The sequence below is a fragment of the Dreissena polymorpha genome, chromosome 14, assembly GCF_020536995.1.
Source record: "Dreissena polymorpha isolate Duluth1 chromosome 14, UMN_Dpol_1.0, whole genome shotgun sequence".
NCBI lineage: Eukaryota > Metazoa > Mollusca > Bivalvia > Myida > Dreissenidae > Dreissena > Dreissena polymorpha.
In genome coordinates, this window is record NC_068368.1 from 66,948,585 (window position 1) to 66,966,913 (window position 18,329).

At 36.8% G+C, this 18,329-nt stretch overlaps 1 protein-coding gene across 1 annotated transcript in view; it reads left to right on the forward strand.

Moving 5' to 3' along the window:
* The window catches only part of LOC127857451 (uncharacterized), a 295,553-nt gene that overhangs the window by 259,851 nt on the left and 17,373 nt on the right, over positions 1-18,329 (forward strand). The window contains exons 19-24 of the mRNA XM_052393846.1: positions 5,111-5,305; positions 6,734-6,892; positions 10,017-10,196; positions 11,726-11,959; positions 14,501-14,680; positions 16,209-16,442. Coding sequence (XP_052249806.1) covers positions 5,111-5,305; positions 6,734-6,892; positions 10,017-10,196; positions 11,726-11,959; positions 14,501-14,680; positions 16,209-16,442 — 1,182 coding nt within the window. The remainder of the gene's footprint in view (positions 1-5,110; positions 5,306-6,733; positions 6,893-10,016; positions 10,197-11,725; positions 11,960-14,500; positions 14,681-16,208; positions 16,443-18,329) is intronic.

The following is an 18,329-nucleotide window of genomic DNA, read 5'->3' on the forward strand; positions in this document are numbered from 1 at the left end:
GTAAAATGGCTTCTTAAACCACGCTGAAAGACGCTCCATCAAAATTTAAATCAAAAGTATGGGAACATTTTGGGTTTCGCGAAGGTTCTGATGCAAAGACAACTTGCAAAACGTTTTTTGTTGACGTAAGTTGAAATCAGTCAGTTGGTTTGTTGTCCCGTACCGGTTTTACCGGAGGGGACTTATGGTTTGCGCTCTGTCTGTCTGTCTGTCTGTCAGTCTGTCAGTCTGTCAGTCAGTCACACTTTTCTGGATCCTGCGATAACTTTAACAGTTCTTAATATTTTTTCATGAAACTTCAAACATGGATAGATGGCAATATGGACATTATGCACGTCATTTCATTTTGTTCCTACGTCAAAAATTCTGGTTGCTATGGCAACACATTGACTAGAAATACTGCTGAAAATTGTGGTTTTATGGATCCTGCGATTACTTTAAAAGTACTCTATATTTTTTCATGAAACTTGAAAGATGGATAGATGGCAATATGGACATTATGCACGTCATTTCATTTTGTTCCTACGTCAAAAATTCTGGTTGCTATTTCAACAAATATAAGAAAAAATATGACAATGGTGGAATTTCTGACAATGGTGGAGCCGGAAGAGGAATATATTGCTTTAGCAATAGTCTTGTTTACTTTACTGTGTGCATTCGGTTAAGAAGTCAACCACAGGGAAAAGTCTCGATTTTTTTACTATAAACTATACATACTAACAAAGGATACAACTAGCCATAATTTCAATCGACACAGGTTTGCAACAATTATTTTTCTGAATTTCATCTGTGGAAAAACATTAAGACCTAAGATTGCGTGTAATTTCCGATGGTATTTGGAAAAAAAAAATTGAATTATTTCGCAGGCGTATAACGTTATCTTATCATTTACTATGATTTCGTCTGGTTTAAATTTGTTTTTTCGTTTCCTTTGCACAGCTACAATTGCCATTGTTGTAAAATCCGCCACCGAACGATATTGCTTCCCGGCTTAACGTTTGACAACTATATACAAGCCGGGTAAAGGAGATCATTGTAAACGACAATAACAACTTTGGCCGACTTTTGAAAAGTTTACTGAAGTTGATGGAATAATAATTATAAATATAAAGTTTAAATCAATAAGTCATGAATAACACGCGAACGATCTGTTCACAAGGTTGCTACTTTGTAAGTGCATATGGTATAAATGATACAAAATAGCCGCCTATCGATGCTTTACAGGGGTATTTCTTGTTTACCTTGTGTTGCAAACCCGTGTCGATTTCGATAGCTTTTGGCTTTTCGCAAAATGTCAGTCTTTTTATGAAAAAAAATCAAATATTACGTTACAGTTCGTATTTTTTTCGGTGATTGAATTACCATTAACAAAGAAAAAATCGTTTGTGTTATTGCAATTGCTTTTATTGGAAAGTTGAAATAAATAGTTGTATCCCTTGTTTGTATACATATTATATAGTAAAAAAATCGAGACTTTTCCCTGTGAAGTCAACTGGAAGTTGTTTATATACTTACATGTTTGTTTTTGTTTTGTTTTTGGTGTTAAACACATGTGATAGATTGTGCATTTTATGTTATTTAAGAATAACTGAACAAGAAGTTTTGTTCAATAATTTTTTTCTTATAAAACAATGTGCGTTTTTAAATTTGATTAAAAAAAAATAAACACTTTAAATGTACAGCATAATGACTTAATAAGTAAATAACAAATACCAAACATATTAATTCATGTCCTGGACAAACCAAACATGAAATAGTTTGCAAAATAAGCTGCAACTAGTTTAATTTGAATCAAATCGAAAATAATCAAATCGGACCATTTGGTATCGAATCGAAACGAATGATGAGTGAATCGTTACAGCTCTAGTCTACACAGGCCAATCTGGGACTACATTTTCCGCCTGATCTGGTTTTCGCTTAGAAGAGAATCCTTTTAAATAAAAATTACCATAATTTCAGAAAGTATTTTGCCTAATAAGCCAATGCTAACTGCACAGGCTAATCTGGAAAACACTTCAAGCACACGCATGAAGCCTGGTTTTCCAAGAAAAATGCTCATATAATGAATAAATAAATAGGAGTTATAATTTATCATGAATATAAAAGGATTCAAAGTTTGTCATGAACTAAATAAGAGTAAAAGTTGACAATGAAATTCAGTAGGTGTCATAGTTCTTAATGAATTAAAAAAAGAGTCATTGTTGATCATGAATTGAAATACAAGTAATAGTTAATCATAAATTAAAATAGGTGTTAAAGTTGATTATGATTTAAAATAGGGGTCAAAGTTGATAATGAACAGAAATACAAGTCAATGTTGAAAAAGAATTAAAATAGGAGTCATCGTTGATCATGAATTAAAATACTGGACACAACTTGAATGCAAGATCTTATATATGTCAGTGTCCGACAAATCTATTGCCCGGAGCCCGGTGCCTACCTAAGTTTTTCATCGGGCTACTGAAATGTTCCAGCTCACGCCCGCCGGGCTACTATAAATCTATAAGAGCGGTAGCCCGGTTTATTGACAGACATACGTAGAATAAACACGCTGACCAAGTGTTTGTACACTGTGTATTGCTTATAATCCGATAACAAAGTGCAATCAATTATCTAATCAGTCACCGATCACTGGCGGTAATGTCGATTGTAAACAGTAACAGTGTATTTTAATCATCCAATCAGAATCAACATTTGTCGTCTGCTCATAATATAATGAGAGCCGCTTGGTTAGTTTGCGCACGTAGCGGATCCATGGTCTAGTGGTAACACACTGGCTTCACAATCCAGAGATTGCTGGTTCGATCCCCCGCTGCACCTAACCCACTAACTCGTCTTTCGCATGAGACGTTAAAGCGAGGTGCAGTGTACTAGGTGCTATACACCGGGCACTAAAAGACCCAGGGTCACCTCTGGAACGGGGTGTCTCCTGTATCTTGCACTATCCCCCGTAACCAACTAACACGTCTTTTTGGGGGCGATGGCCATATGGGAGACAATCCCGTTGCACTCGATAAAAAAATAGTTTGCGGGGGAAACTTTGCGCACATGATGCAATGTAATTTCGCAATTTGGAATTCTTTGTTAACCGCAACAATGAGTAATAGCAACATCGTTTATGATGTCGTTAAATATCCAAGGACGCCGAACATTAAAGAAATCAAAACAATAGCGGATTCTTCAAAACGGTAACGAAACCGAAAATGAATATTAATTTCAATGGTGTGAACGCGGTTAACACCTGCTAATTAGTTTGCATTACAATTAATGATTGGATTAAAGGAATGACTGTTAATCGATAATCCCATATATGCCCGATTTATATTTTTAAAACCAAATTATGGGTGGGAAATATAGACGATAAGAGTCATAAACACAAACGTTTGAAATTTTCGAAAGTGTCAAATGAATTTCGGCATATTGTTCTATTTTAAGATATGATGAAATTAGCTCCCAATCAGGACCGTTGTATTGCAACATGCGTAAATCACCAGACACAGTTTGCACGCGCCGTGTACAGCTATTTTAGGTTACAAGTTCTACATGAAATACATGAATCTCTTTGTCCAGATAAAAAGCGTGCAAAAATTTGCGTGGGTGTATTTAATTGTAAATAAAAATTGCGTAGCATGTACAACATTGAGATCATTTAATTTCCATTAAAAGTTTCGTTGTAAATTTCAACTACAGTACCGGGGTATCTCGCGAATTGCTTGGCATTGACATTTCCTCTTAATAAAATATAATGTTAACACGCTGTATGGTTACCGTTACGCTGTATCAGTTCCTTCATTATTGAAACAATTATTGTATTGTATACTGACTGCACACAAGTGTCGTAACATACGGATGCAATACGTAAATTCGGACAGTACTTAAAGTCGGACACAAGTAAATAAATGATTTAATACTCTCTTGATTTCTTTGAAACTCTGTATTTGTTGTTAAAAAGGGCATTTGCATTGATTAACACCATAAGAGTCAATATTAATGATCATCTAAACGCTTTATTTACGTTTCCGACTTTACGTATCGTCTGAATTTAAGTACGCATACATGTAATATCTACACGCAGTATATGATTTTCTTGTGTTTATTAGTCCCCTACCGGTTTCACCGGAGGGGACTGATGGTTTTGTCTCCGTCCGTCACACTTTTCTGGATCCTGCGATAACTTTAAAAGTTCTTAAATTTTTCATGAAACTTAAAATATGGATAGATGGCAATATGGACATTATGCAAGTCATTTCATTTTGTTCCTACGTCAAAAATTCTGGTTGCTATGGCAACAAATAGACTAGAAATACTGCTGAAAATGGTGTTTTTCTGGATCCTGTGATAACTTTAAAAGTTTTTAATATTTAGTCCCCTACCTGTTACACCGGAGGGGACTTATGGTTTGTGCTCGGTCTGTCTGTCCGTCCGTCCGTCCGTCACACTTTTCTGGATCCTGCGATAACTTTAAAAGTTCATTTTGTTCGTACGTCTAAAATTCTGGTTGCTATGGCAACAAATAGACTAAAAATACTGCTGAAAATGGTGGTTTTCTGGATCCTGTGATAACTTTAAAAGTTCTTAATATTTTTTCATGAAACTTGGAACACGGATAGATGGCAATATGGACATTATGCACGTCATTTCATTTTGTTCCTACGTCAAACAATCTGGTTGCTATGGCAACAAATAAAAAAAGATTCTGATATTGGTAGAATTTCTGACAATGGTGGAGCCGATAGGGGACTTTTATTGATTGGCAATAGTCTTGTTTTCTTTCTTCCAGTCCCCATCCCCACCCCCCCTCCACCCCACCCCCGCAAAATGTCATCCATCAGGAAAAGTTAACACCGCGGACAGGCATTTTTGTTTAAGTACATGGTGCGTGTACTGTAACATTAATTTATGATATTAGCTTTGTACATCAGACTACTTGCTGTATTATGTATATGTATGTTTACATATTATGTATATGTAAATGAAGAAAAATAATAAAGATGAAAACTTGCCTCTTATCATTTTGTAGGTAATTTTTATGGGCTACCAAATATTTTATTTTACCTGAAAAATAAGAAATTTTTCGGACACTTTATATGTGCATGTTTTGTTTTTTCAGTAACAATCACATGTGATGAGGGTACTAAAACTTGCAAGGGTCATTGTATCTCTGTGGACAGGGAGTGTCCAGTGGTCATGCCAACATGCACATTCCCAGGATTCGCGTGCGACAACAACAAGGCATGTCTGCAGGGTAACCAAGTCTGCAACGGCAAAAACAACTGTGGGGATGGCTCGGATGAGTTGGGATGTGGTAAGTGGATTTGTCTCCCGATATAGAATTGTTTTTTTTCCGTCAGTCCGTCTCTTCGTCTGTCACAAACCTTTTTAGGGCTATATCTCAGAAACTATTAAATTTATCAAAATAAAACTTCATAGGTGAATATATGTCAATATGGAGAAGTGACATGGACAAGAACCATAACCCTTCACTTTCTTTAATGAGAGTGATAGCCTTTGTTTTTTATTTGATGTAACTTTTCAGAGCTATATCTCAGATACCATTCAAGACTTCAACATGCAGCTTCCTTGGTGTTTTGATATTAATGAGCAGAAGTGCCGTGCTTTAGAACTATAACCTTTCACTTTTTTAAATAAGAGTTATTGTCCTTTGTTGTTTTGTATGATGGAACTTTTTAGTGTGCTATCTCAGATACAATACAAGATTTCAACATGAAACTTCATGGGTGTATATATATAAATGAGGAGACTATGCCATGCATAAAAACAATTACCTTACACTCAAATAGTTTGCGCGTTATTATACTGCATATATACAGATTGGCACCATCCATAAACACAATTTATTTTGCGGGGGATATCAATTGAAAGAATTTGCTGGTTCATCATATGAGCCGTGTACAGGGAAAACCAGGCTTAATGCATGTGCAGAAAGTGTCGTCCCAGAATAGCCTACGCATCCTGCACTGGCTAATCAGGAACAACATTACGCCTTTATGGAATTTTTCGTTTAAAGGAGTTCACTTTAAAACAAAAATTAAGATTTGGAACATATTGTCGTCCGTGATTGGCCTGTGTGAACTGCACAGGCTAATCTGAGACAACACTTTACACGCATGCATTAAGCCCCGTTTTCCCAGAGCAATCTTCTTACATGTGTGACCAGCCATGCACATTTTGGTCCAAATGATATATTAAACCAAAGTTGTCTTTTTTATGTCCCTCAGTCTATACTGAGGGACATATTGTTTTTGCCCTGTCTGTTGGCTTGTTGGCTTGTTGGTTTGTTTGTTTGCGTAAAACTTTTAACATTGGCCATAACTTGTGCAATATTGAAGAAAGCAACTTGATATTTAGCATGCATGTGTATCTCATGGAGCTGCACATTTTGAGTGGTGAAAGGTCAAGGTCATCCTTCAAGGTCAAATATATGGGGGGACATATTGTTTCACAAACACATCTTTTTTTAAATGTTTTATTGTAGCCCTGAATGTGTATAATTAGATTTCATAGTTTATTTTGCTATTTGCGAACTATTTATTGTATGTTTAAAGGTTATCTTATCAACAAAGTTTCATTATCAAGAAACAACCGAAATAGAAGAAAACTTTGTTGTCTTTTAAAGTTTGGTCATTTCTTAAAACAAAAAAGAAAACACCCTTTGTTGCGTTACAAACTTTCATGATTACTTACCAGTATTTCTCTCATTATTCCCATGCAGCTGGCGGAGCAGTGATAGAGCGCGGGCGGTTCCGGTTGAACAGTGAGCGTACAGAGTTGACCCTCTCAAAGGTGATGATGAAGGATATCATGTGTTTCCAGTGCCTCGTACAGAATGAGTATGGGGTGCTCTTTGGCGACGGATGCCTAACTCCTATTGGTAAGTGTGGAATATGGTTTTTAACCCACCGTTTTTCTGTTGTTTACTTGAAGGGCATGAAGAGTTGCAAAATATACATGTACATTGTGTTTTAATATCCTATTGGTAAAAACGTAGCATAAAGTATGTGCATGAAGTGTTGTCCCAGATTGGCCTGTTCAGTCCGCACAGGCTTATCAGGGACGACACTTATTTTTATAGTAGTTTAGTTTGAAGGAAGTCTATTCTTAGCAAAAATCAAGTTTATGTAAAAAGTGTCATCCCTGATAAGCCTGTGTGGACTCTACAGGCTAATCTGCAAGCATGAAACACAGAGATATGCACACACAAAAAACATGCATTTTTAGCCAATCAGGTGAGCTTTTGTGACCGGTCTTTGTCCGTCGTATGTCCGTCCGTCCGTAAACATTTGCTCGTAAACACTCTAGAGGCCCCATTTCTTGTCCCATCTTCATGAAACTTGGTCTGAAGCTTTGTCCCGATAAAATCTCGGCCAAGTTCGAAACTTGGCTGTGCCGGGTCAAAAACTAGTTCACTAGGTCAAAAAAAAGAAAAACATTTAAAACACTGTAGAAGTCACATTTCATGCCCAATCTTCATGTTACTTTGTCAAAATGTTTGTCCTAATGATATCTTGGTTGAGTTCAAAAGTGGTTCCGATCTGTTGAAAAGCATGGCCGCAAGTGGGCGGGGCAGTTTTCCTTATTTGGCTATGGAGAAACCCTGTAAACACTCTAGAAGTCACAATTTTTGCCCAATCATCATGAAAATTGGTCAAAACATTGGTTTTATTGATATCTCTGACGAGTTTGAAAATGGTCGGGATCGGTGAAAAACATGGCCGCCAGTGGGCGGGGTATTTTTCTCTATATGTATATAGTGAAAACATATGAACACAGTAGAAATCACATTTTTGGCCCAATTTTCATGAAATTTGCTCAGAACAATTATTTCCTTGATACGAGAGTTGAGTTTAAAAATGGTTCCGGTCATTTGAATAACATGGCTGCTGGGAGGGGGCAGTTTTCTCATTATGCCGAAGAAGAGAGGGTATGTTGTTTTGCTCATGTCGGTCCGTCCGTCCACCAGATGCTTTCCGGATATCTCAAGAGCGCTTATACCAAGGATCATGAAACTTCATAGGTACATTGATCATGACTCGCAGATGACCCCTATTGATTTTCAGGTCACTAGGTCAAAGGTCAAGGTCACAGTGACCCAAAGCAGTAAAAAGTTTCCGGATGATAACTCAAGAACGCTGATGCCAAGGATCATGAAACTTCATTGATACATTGATTATGACTCTCAGATAACCCCTCTTGATTTTCAGGTCACTAGGTCAAGGTCACGATGACCCGAAATAGTAAAATGGTTTCCGGATGATAACTCAAGAACGCTTAGGCCTAGGATCATGAAACTTCATAGTCATAGGTACATTGATCATGACTCGCAGATGACACCTATTGATTTTCAGGTCACTAGATCAAAGGTCAAGGTCACGGTGACCCGAAATAGTAAAATGGTTTCCAGATGATAACTCAAGAACGCTTATGCCTAGGATCATGAAACTTCATAGTCATAGGTACATTGATCATGACTCGAAGATGACCCCTTTTGATTTTCAGGTCACTAGGTCAAAGGTAAAGGTCACGGTGACCTGAAATAGTAAAATGGTTTCTGAATGATAACTCAAGAACGCTTATGTCTAGGATCATGAAACTTCATAGGTACAATGATCATGATTCGCAGATGACCCGTTTTGATTTTCAGGTCACTAGGTCAAAGGTCAAGGTCACCGTGACCTGAAATAGTAAAATTGTTTCTGGATGATAACTCAAGAACGCTTATGCCTAGGATCATGAATGTGCATAGGTACAATGATCATGACTCGCAGATGAACCCTATTGATGTTCAGGTCACTAGGTCAAAGATCAAGGTCAGGGTGACCTGAGATAGTAAAATGGTTTCTGGATGATAACTCAAGAACGCTTATGCCTAGGTTCACGAATCTTCATAGGTACATTGATCATGACTCGCAGATGACCCTTATTGATTATCAGGTCACTAGGTCAAAGGTCACGGTCACAGTGCCAAAAAACGTTTTCACACAATGGCTGTCAAGGTCACGGTGATTCAACTTAGAAAAATGGTTTCCGGATGATAACTCAAGAATGCTTACGCCTAGGATCATGAAACTTCATAGGTACATTGTTCATGACTCGCAGATGAAATAATGATGAAACTTAACCAGGATGTTTGTCTGGACAATATCTAGGTCAAGTTTGACATTTGGTAAAGATTGAATGAACCGACTCCTCTCAGGTGAGCGAACTAGGGCCATCTTGGCCCTCTTGTTAAAGATTTGCAAATAACAGGGAATCGACCAAATTTGATTTAATGTAAACCAATGCAAAATCATAACTTTTATACATAACAAGACAGTATAATTGGTGTTGTTATGTCCCAACATGTAGGGGGAATACAGCAGTTGCACTGTCCGTCTAGCATTCTGTTTCTGAAGTATTTTTCATAGACCTTTTCCTAAGTTTTGTTGTGTTGGCCTATGTGTATGAGTAACGGATCAAGTTCGCGTAACTTGCACTCTGTTCAGGTTTTATGCTGTTTGCTGCTTATCAGGATCATAGGGTTGCAAATGAAGCCTTAAAAATTGTATATTAAGAAATTCTGAAAAATAATTTGGGTTTAAAAAGATGAGAACCTTTTACAGTTTACAACTCATTCTCCAGCTTGTGATAGTTCCTATTATGTAGATATATGAGTTATGCTCTGTGAAAAGGGGGTTTAATTCATGTGTGTAAAATGTCGTCCCAGATTAGCCATTGCAGTCTGCACAGGATAATCAGGGACGAGACTCTCTGCCTAATGTGGATTTTTTGCTTAGAAAAGACTTTCTGTAAATGAAAAATACCATATAAGCAGAAAGTGATATACCTGATAAGACTGTGCGGACTGTACAAACTGATCTGAGACGACACTTTACGCACATGCATTAAACCCCCTATTCACAGAGCACGGCCGATAACTATTTTCTACCAGTATGTGTAATTCTTTGGCAAAATGAAGAGAAAATAATTTCAAACAAGTTGTATTTTTGTCCTTGTAGATAAAACTGAGCTGACAATCACTCCCAATGACACGTACTACACGCAGCCTGACAGTGTGATCAATGTAGGAGTGGACGCCATAACAGACGTTGATTGGATGAACCAGATGGCCTTCATATGGTACTGGTACCGGCCCAAGGTCGTAGAGAGTGGGCCCAACGAGGGACAGGAGATAATTGGTAGGGGGCGATACCCTTGGGTATAAAACAGACATATTTTCTGACCATTTTTAAAAAAAAAGCAATTTTAAGGATTGGAAATATATATTGCCCGAAAAGAACCCTGATATGGGAAAAACAATAATTAAATTAAAAGAACAAAATAATAAAATTTAGTTATAAACTTTGTTAGATGTAATTGAAATAAAATAGATATATGATAATCATGAGACACATATTTAAAAATAAATAAATAATAATTTCATAATTGGGTTTTTATGCCCCCGGATCGAATGATCGGGGTATATTGTTTTAGGCCTGTCTGACTTTCTGTCTGTCATTGTATTTGTGTGTCCCAAAACTTTATGGTTTGTCATTACTTTTGCAATATATTGAAGATAGCAATTTGATATTTTGCATTCATGTGTATCTCATGGAGCTGCACATTTTGAGTTGTCAAAGGTCAAGGTCATCCTTCAAGGTCAAAGGTCAAATATATGGCTTCAAAGCGGCGCAAATTGGGATTTTTCTTTTACGACTTAGCTTAGGGAATGGGTCTGTTCCAACGCCATAAAATACCTGTTAAAAGAACCTCACAACATCAGGACCATGATTACAGTTGTGTTTTTTTGTCAAAGTTGTGTACAAATAATTGTTGAACTTAAAATTAATTTAGGTTAACAATGTAAAAGTTTCTCATTTGCAACTTCATTTCACCAGCAAACAATATAATATTTTTGTGTGAACTGCATTGCTATGCATTGTGTTCCAATATGAACCTCGACCAAAACTCAACTTCTGATAGGCCTTTATAACCAGCTTTTTCTTGCACTTGAAATAGTCAACAAACATTCAGCTGCAAATTTGTATTTTAATGAAGGAGGCTTGCTTTCCATGGGCAGTTGCCATGAACAACTTCATTACTTGTAAAGCATCTGTTCTCATGTAACCCAGTTACAAGTTTAACATTGAAGTTGCTCAGGCGTAATTACGGGTTCGATCCCCACTGTGGGAGCGTTCTTTACATCTCCCCCATAGACACCAAGTACAGGTTATAGTCTAGGGAACAGACTCCAGAGTGTTTCAAGTAAGCCTTAGGTTTTCTTTGCAATCAAGCTAAAATTAATTAGTTTAAACTAAATAAATTGGTTAAAAACTAAGTTAGAAATTAGGTCATGCATCTTTCATAAAATGTTGTGGAGTTTATCATCGTGTTAACATTTTTACCATTTTATACTAAGGAGTAAAGTAAAAATGGCTAAATAAACCAGCATACAACCAGAACAGCCTGTGAGTAACTCGCAGTCTGTTGAATATTTAAGCTGTTTGCTGCTCATTAGTAGCCTAGGGTTGGAAATGAAGCCTTTAAAAATGTAATCAATTAAGAAATGTCTTAAATTTAATTTAACTGTCTAAGGGACTACAAACGCATCAACGTCTGTATTGCATTTTTCATTATAAACTTTATTATATGATTTCATGCGCATGTAAGTTGTTTGCTATCAACAATTTCTGAATTGTAAGACATTCTCAACAATATTAATTTACAGTACGAGAGCAGCTTCCGCCAACAGACATGTACAGGGACTATTTCTTCGTATCTCTGACTGGCAAAAATCTGACCATCACGATACCGAAAGTAGATCGCGAGGCATCTGACAAGACCCAATATGACCTGTACAACGTACTGACTACAGACAGAATATTCCAGGTCGTTGTGGCACATAAATACGACTCTGTGGAGCGCAATTTCACCGTCACTGGAGAAAAAGTAGATCCACCAAGTGAGTTGTCTTATCTTGTTGCTATGAAGATTGTTGTAGTCTCACAACTGAAATTTTCATGTCTCGGAATAGTATTCATAACTGAAAGTATTGATCAGTGTAAGTGTTTGTTATTATAATTTGAACTTAAATAATGATATTTATTGAGCGATTAGAATGTTTGTTTCATTTGAAATTGACGCTGGTTTAACAGACTAAATGACGAACGGAAGAAAAGGACATTTACTGTAGGCCGTCATTATCAAAATTGCAGGCGTACAAGACAAATAAGTGGACTCTTTGGTGGAAATTAAAACATGTTTAAGCCATCTAGAGCAAGCCTTTTATATTTTGTCTCATCTTAGTGTTTCTAGACTCTCTTTTTTACACGTGCTACATTTGGTAATGGAAAGTTTTGATAATAATTGTTTAGCTAATATGTTGCTGCTGGGAGGGGGCAGTTTTCTCATTATGCCGAAGAAGAGAGGGTATGTTGTGTTGCTCATGTCGGTCCGTCCGTCCACCAGATGCTTTCCGGATATCTCAAGAGCGCTTATGCGAAGGATCATGAAACTTCATAGGTACATTGATCATGACTCGCAGATGACCCCTATTGATTTTCAGGTCACTAGGTCAAAGGTCAAGGTCACAGTGACCCAAAGCAGTAAAAAGTTTCCGGATGATAATTCAAGAACGCTGATGCCAAGGATCATGAAACTTCATTGATACATTGATTATGACTCTCAGATAACCCCTCTTGATTTTCAGGTCACTAGGTCAAGGTCACGATGACCCGAAATAGTAAAATGGTTTCCGGATGATAACTCAAGAACGCTTAGGCCTAGGATCATGAAACTTCATAGTCATAGGTACATTGATCATGACTCGCAGATGACACCTATTGATTTTCAGGTCACTAGATCAAAGGTCAAGGTCACGGTGACCCGAAATAGTAAAATGGTTTCCAGATGATAACTCAAGAACGCTTATGCCTAGGATCATGAAACTTCATAGTCATAGGTACATTGATCATGACTCGAAGATGACCCTTTTTGATTTTCAGGTCACTAGGTCAAACGTCAAGGTCACGGTGACCTGAAATAGTAAAATGGTTTCTGAATGATAACTCAAGAATGCTTATGTCTAGGATCATGAAACTTCATAGGTACAATGATCATGATTCGCAGATGACCCGTTTTGATTTTCAGATCACTAGGTCAAAGGTCAAGGTCACCGTGACCTGAAATAGTAAAATTGTTTCTGGATGATAACTCAAGAACGCTTATGCCTAGGATCATGAAAGTTCATAGGTACAATGATCATGACTCGCAGATGAACCCTATTGATTTTCAGGTCACTAGGTCAAAGATCAAGGTCAGGGTGACCTGAGATAGTAAAATGGTTTCTGGATGATAACTCAAGAACGCTTATGCCTAGGTTCACGAATCTTCATAGGTACATTGATCATGACTCGCAGATGACCCTTATTGATTATCAGGTCACTAGGTCAAAGGTCACGGTCACAGTGCCAAACAACGTTTTCACACAATGGCTGTCAAGGTCACGGTGATTCAACTTAGAAAAATGGTTTCCGGATGATAACTCAAGAATGCTTACGCCTAGGATCATGAAACTTCATAGGTACATTGTTCATGACTCGCAGATGAAATAATGATGAAACTTAACCAGGATGTTTGTCTGGACAATATCTAGGTCAAGTTTGACATTTGGTAAAGATTGAATGAACCGACTCCTCTCAGGTGAGCGAACTAGGGCCATCTTGGCCCTCTTGTTAAAGATTTGCAAATAACAGGGAATCGACCAAATTTGATTTAATGTAAACCAATGCAAAATCATAACTTTTATACATAACAAGACAGTATAATTTGTGTTGTTATGTCCCAACATGTAGGGGGCATACAGCAGTTGCACTGTCCGTCTAGCATTCTGTTTCTGAAGTATTTTTCATAGACCTTTTCCTAAGTTTTGTTGTGTTGGCCTATGTGTATGAGTAACGGATCAAGTTCGCGTAACTTGCACTCTGTTCAGGTTTTATGCTGTTTGCTGCTTATCAGGATCATAGGGTTGCAAATGAAGCCTTAACAATTGTATATTAAGAAATTCTGAAAAATAATTTGGGTTTAAAAAGATGAGAACCTTTTACAGTTTACAACTCATTCTCCAGCTTGTGATAGTGCCTATTATGTAGATATATGAGTTATGCTCTGTGAAAAGGGGGTTTAATTCATGTCTGTAAAATGTCGTCTCAGATTAGCCATTGCAGTCTGCACAGGATAATCAGGGACGAGACTCTCTGCCTAAACTGGTTTTTTTGCTTAAAAAAGACTTTCTGTAAATGAAAAATACCATATAAGCAAAAAGTGATATACCTGATAAGACTGTGCGGACTGTACAAACTGATCTGAGACGACACTTTACGCACATGCATTAAACCCCCTATTCACAGAGCACGGCCCATAACTATTTTCTACCAGTATGTGTAATACTTTGGCAAAATGAAGAGCAAATAATTTCAAACAAGTTGTATTTTAGTCCTTGTAGATAAAATTGAGCTGACAATCACTCCCAATGACACGTATTACACGCAGCCTGACAGTGTGATCAATGTAGGAGTGGACGCCATAACAGACGTTGATTGGATTAACCAGATGGCCTTCATATGGTACTGGTACCGGCCCAAGGTCGTAGAGAGTGGGCCCAACGAGGGACAGGAGATAATTGGTAGGGGGGCGATACCCTTGGGTATAAAACAAACATATTTTCTGACCATTTAAAAAAAAAGCAATTTTAAGGATTGGAAATATATATTGCCCGAAAAGAACCCTGATATGGGAAAAACAATAATTAAATTAAAAGAACAAAATAATAAAATTTAGTTATAAACTTTGTTAGATGTAATTGAAATAAAATAGATATATGATAATCATGAGACACCTATTTAAAAATAAATAAATAATAATTTCATAATTGGGTTTTTATGCCCCCGGATCGAATGATCGGGGTATATTGTTTTAGGCCTGTCTGACTTTCTGTCTGTCATTGTATTTGTGTGTCCCAAAACTTTATGGTTTGTCATTACTTTTGCTATATATTGAAGATAGCAATTTGATATTTTGCATTCATGTGTATCTCATGGAGCTGCACATTTTGAGTTGTCAAAGGTCAAGGTCATCCTTCAAGGTCAAAGGTCAAATATATGGCTTCAAAGCGGCGCAAATTGGGATTTTTATTTTACGACTTAGCTTAGGGAATGGGTCTGTTCCAACGCCATAAAATACCTGTTAAAAGAACCTCACAACATCAGAACAATGATTACAGTTGTGTTTTTTTGTCAAAATTGTGTACAAATAATTGTTGAACTTAAAATTAATTTAGGTTAAAAATGTAAAAGTTTCTCATTTGCAACTTCATTTCACCAGCAAACAATATAATATTTTTGTGTGAACTGCATTGCTATGCATTGTGTTCCAATATGAACCTCGACCAAAACTCAACTTCTGATAGGCCTTTATAACCAGGTTTTTCTTGCACTTGAAATAGTCAACATACATTCAGCTGCAAATTTGTATTTTAATGAAGGAGGCTTGCTTTCCATGGGCAGTTGCCATGAACAACTTCATTACTTGTAAAGCATCTGTTCTCATGTAACCCAGTTACAAGTTTAACATTGAAGTTGCTCAGGCGTAATTACGGGTTCGATCCCCACTGTGGGAGCGTTCTTTACATCTCTCCCATAGACACCAAGTACAGGTTATAGTCTAGGGAACAGACTCCAGAGTGTTTCAAATAAGCCTTAGGTTTTCTATGCAATCAAGCTAAAATTAATTAGTTTAAACTAAATAAATTGGTTAAAAACTAAGTTAGAAATTAGGTCATGCATCTTTCATAAAATGTTGTGGAGTTTATCATCGTGTTAACATTTTTACCATTTTATACTTAGGAGTAAAGTAAAAATGGCTAAATAAACCAGCATAAAACCAGAACAGCCTGTGAGAAACTCGCAGTCTGTTGAATATTTAAGCTTTTTGCTGCTCATTAGTAGCCTAGGGTTGGAAATGAAGCCTTTAAAAATGTAATCAATTAAGAAATGTCTTAAATTTAATTTAACTGTCTAAGGGACTACAAACGCATCAAAGTCTGTATTGCATTTTTCATTATAAACTTTATTATATTATTTCATGCGCATGTAAGTTGTTTGCTATCAACAATTTCTGAATTGTAAGACATTCTCAACAATATTAATTTACAGTACGAGAGCAGCTTCCGCCAACAGACATGTACAGGGACTATTTCTTCGTATCTCTGACTGGCAAAAATCTGACCATCACGATACCGAAAGTAGATCGCGAGGCATCTGACAAGACCCAATATGACCTGTACAACGTACTGACTACAGACAGAATATTCCAAGTCGTTGTGGCACATAAATACGACTCTGTGGAGCGCAATTTCACCGTCACTGGAGAAAAAGTAGATCCACCAAGTGAGTTGTCTTATCTTGTTGCTATGAAGATTGTTGTAGTCTCACAACTGAAACTTTCATGTCTCGGAATAGTATTCATAACTGAAAGTATTGATCAGTGTAAGTGTTTGTTATTATAATTTGAACTTAAATAATGATATTTATTGAGCGATTAGAATGTTTGTTTCATTTGAAATTGACGCTGGTTTAACAGACTAAATGACGAACGGAAGAAAAGGACATTTACTGTAGGCCGTCATTATCAAAATTGCAGGCGTACAAGACAAATAAGTGGACTCTTTGGTGGAAATTAAAACATGTTTAAGCCATCTAGAGCAAGCCTTTTATATTTTGTCTCATCTTAGTGTTTCTAGACTCTCTATTTTACACGTGCTACATTTGGTAATGGAAAGTTTTGATAATAATTGTTTAGCTAATATGTAGTTTTAAAATCGTTTTAAAATACTGTCAACAGACTTAATTGGCTGCAAAAATGTTAAGACATTAAAACCTATATTTCCATGCAAAATAATAATTCAAATGTAAAAACATGAACCAAGTGAGCAGTTTGGTTACCGCCGGTCATTGTTGTTTTCCCATTCAATTGACCATGGATTAATATGAATAGATGTACATAAATAATAGCATTGATATTTAATTCACGTACTTAATCTTGCATCGGTGCAAATAGCCATTCCTGCGAAGATATAATATGTTCCAACAGATGTTGCAAAGAGATCGAACGGACGGTGCTAGTATAGACAGCTCTTGTGTATTTTAAGTCATGCATTTTAAGGTTAGTGTTCGTTATGACTTAAATCTGGTACACCGTTCCGATTGTTTCAATTAACCGGTTTAAGCCGATAACACCAGATACCAGATGTGTTTTAACAAATATTTTCATGTTTGGTACGTCTTTGATTTGTAATCGGTGTGATGTTAATACATATGTCAAAAGAATTTATTTTAGTGATACAATTATAGCGTTCTTTAAAAAACGTATGACTTAAGTAATCCGTATAGTTTGTGAGAGTTGTACATGTTAAACACGGTATACATTGTTTTATTCCTGGCTTTTGGCTGCTTTATAGATAATGTGTATTTTCTTTAACATAATAATTTACAATTTACAAACTGAGTTAAACGGTTCGGTACGCTATATTTCAACCATTTATACACCATTGACTTGTCTAGTATCACAGATAAACGACGTTTCGCCGGGTAGTGAAAAGTGATTAGCAAGCACGGACTCGAACCTGGGACCTCGCGCTAACAAGGCGAGTACTTTACCGAGTGAGCTAACCGGACCGCTTACACATCTCATAAACAATCCTGCCTAAGTTCGGTGCCGTGACATTCTCCCCTGTAAAGTCTGAATTCGTTTTCGAATTCGAATCACAGGCAAAGGGTATATCTATACCCGACGAACCCACGGGCAGGTTCTATGGATAACTGCAAGCGCCACGGTCCCACGTTGGGCGCAATTGTCTACATAGCTCTCAGCAAATGTTTATAAGGTCCGTGTGGAATGACAGTCATAACAACGCAAACAAATTTCAAAGATTTACAATGTTTATGTTCTGGCATCTATTGGCAAATGCTTTACATTAATCACCATTATCAAACCCTTATTACAGTAATAACATTTATAAAATCATGGAAACATTGTAATTGAATAAATACAATACATATATAATGTTGCATTTAATTAGAACAGATACATGTAGTATAACAATACAAAGGTTAAAGTTTATAAATTGATGTATCGCTAACCTGTAAAAACAACGCAGAATTATATACATGTATAAAAAACCAACTATGATTCTGTTTATGTTCTGGCGGTCAAGGGGCGAAGCGCGGTTACTTTCGTTTGTTAAATGACCGACGCCGCAAACTAGTCATGTGTGT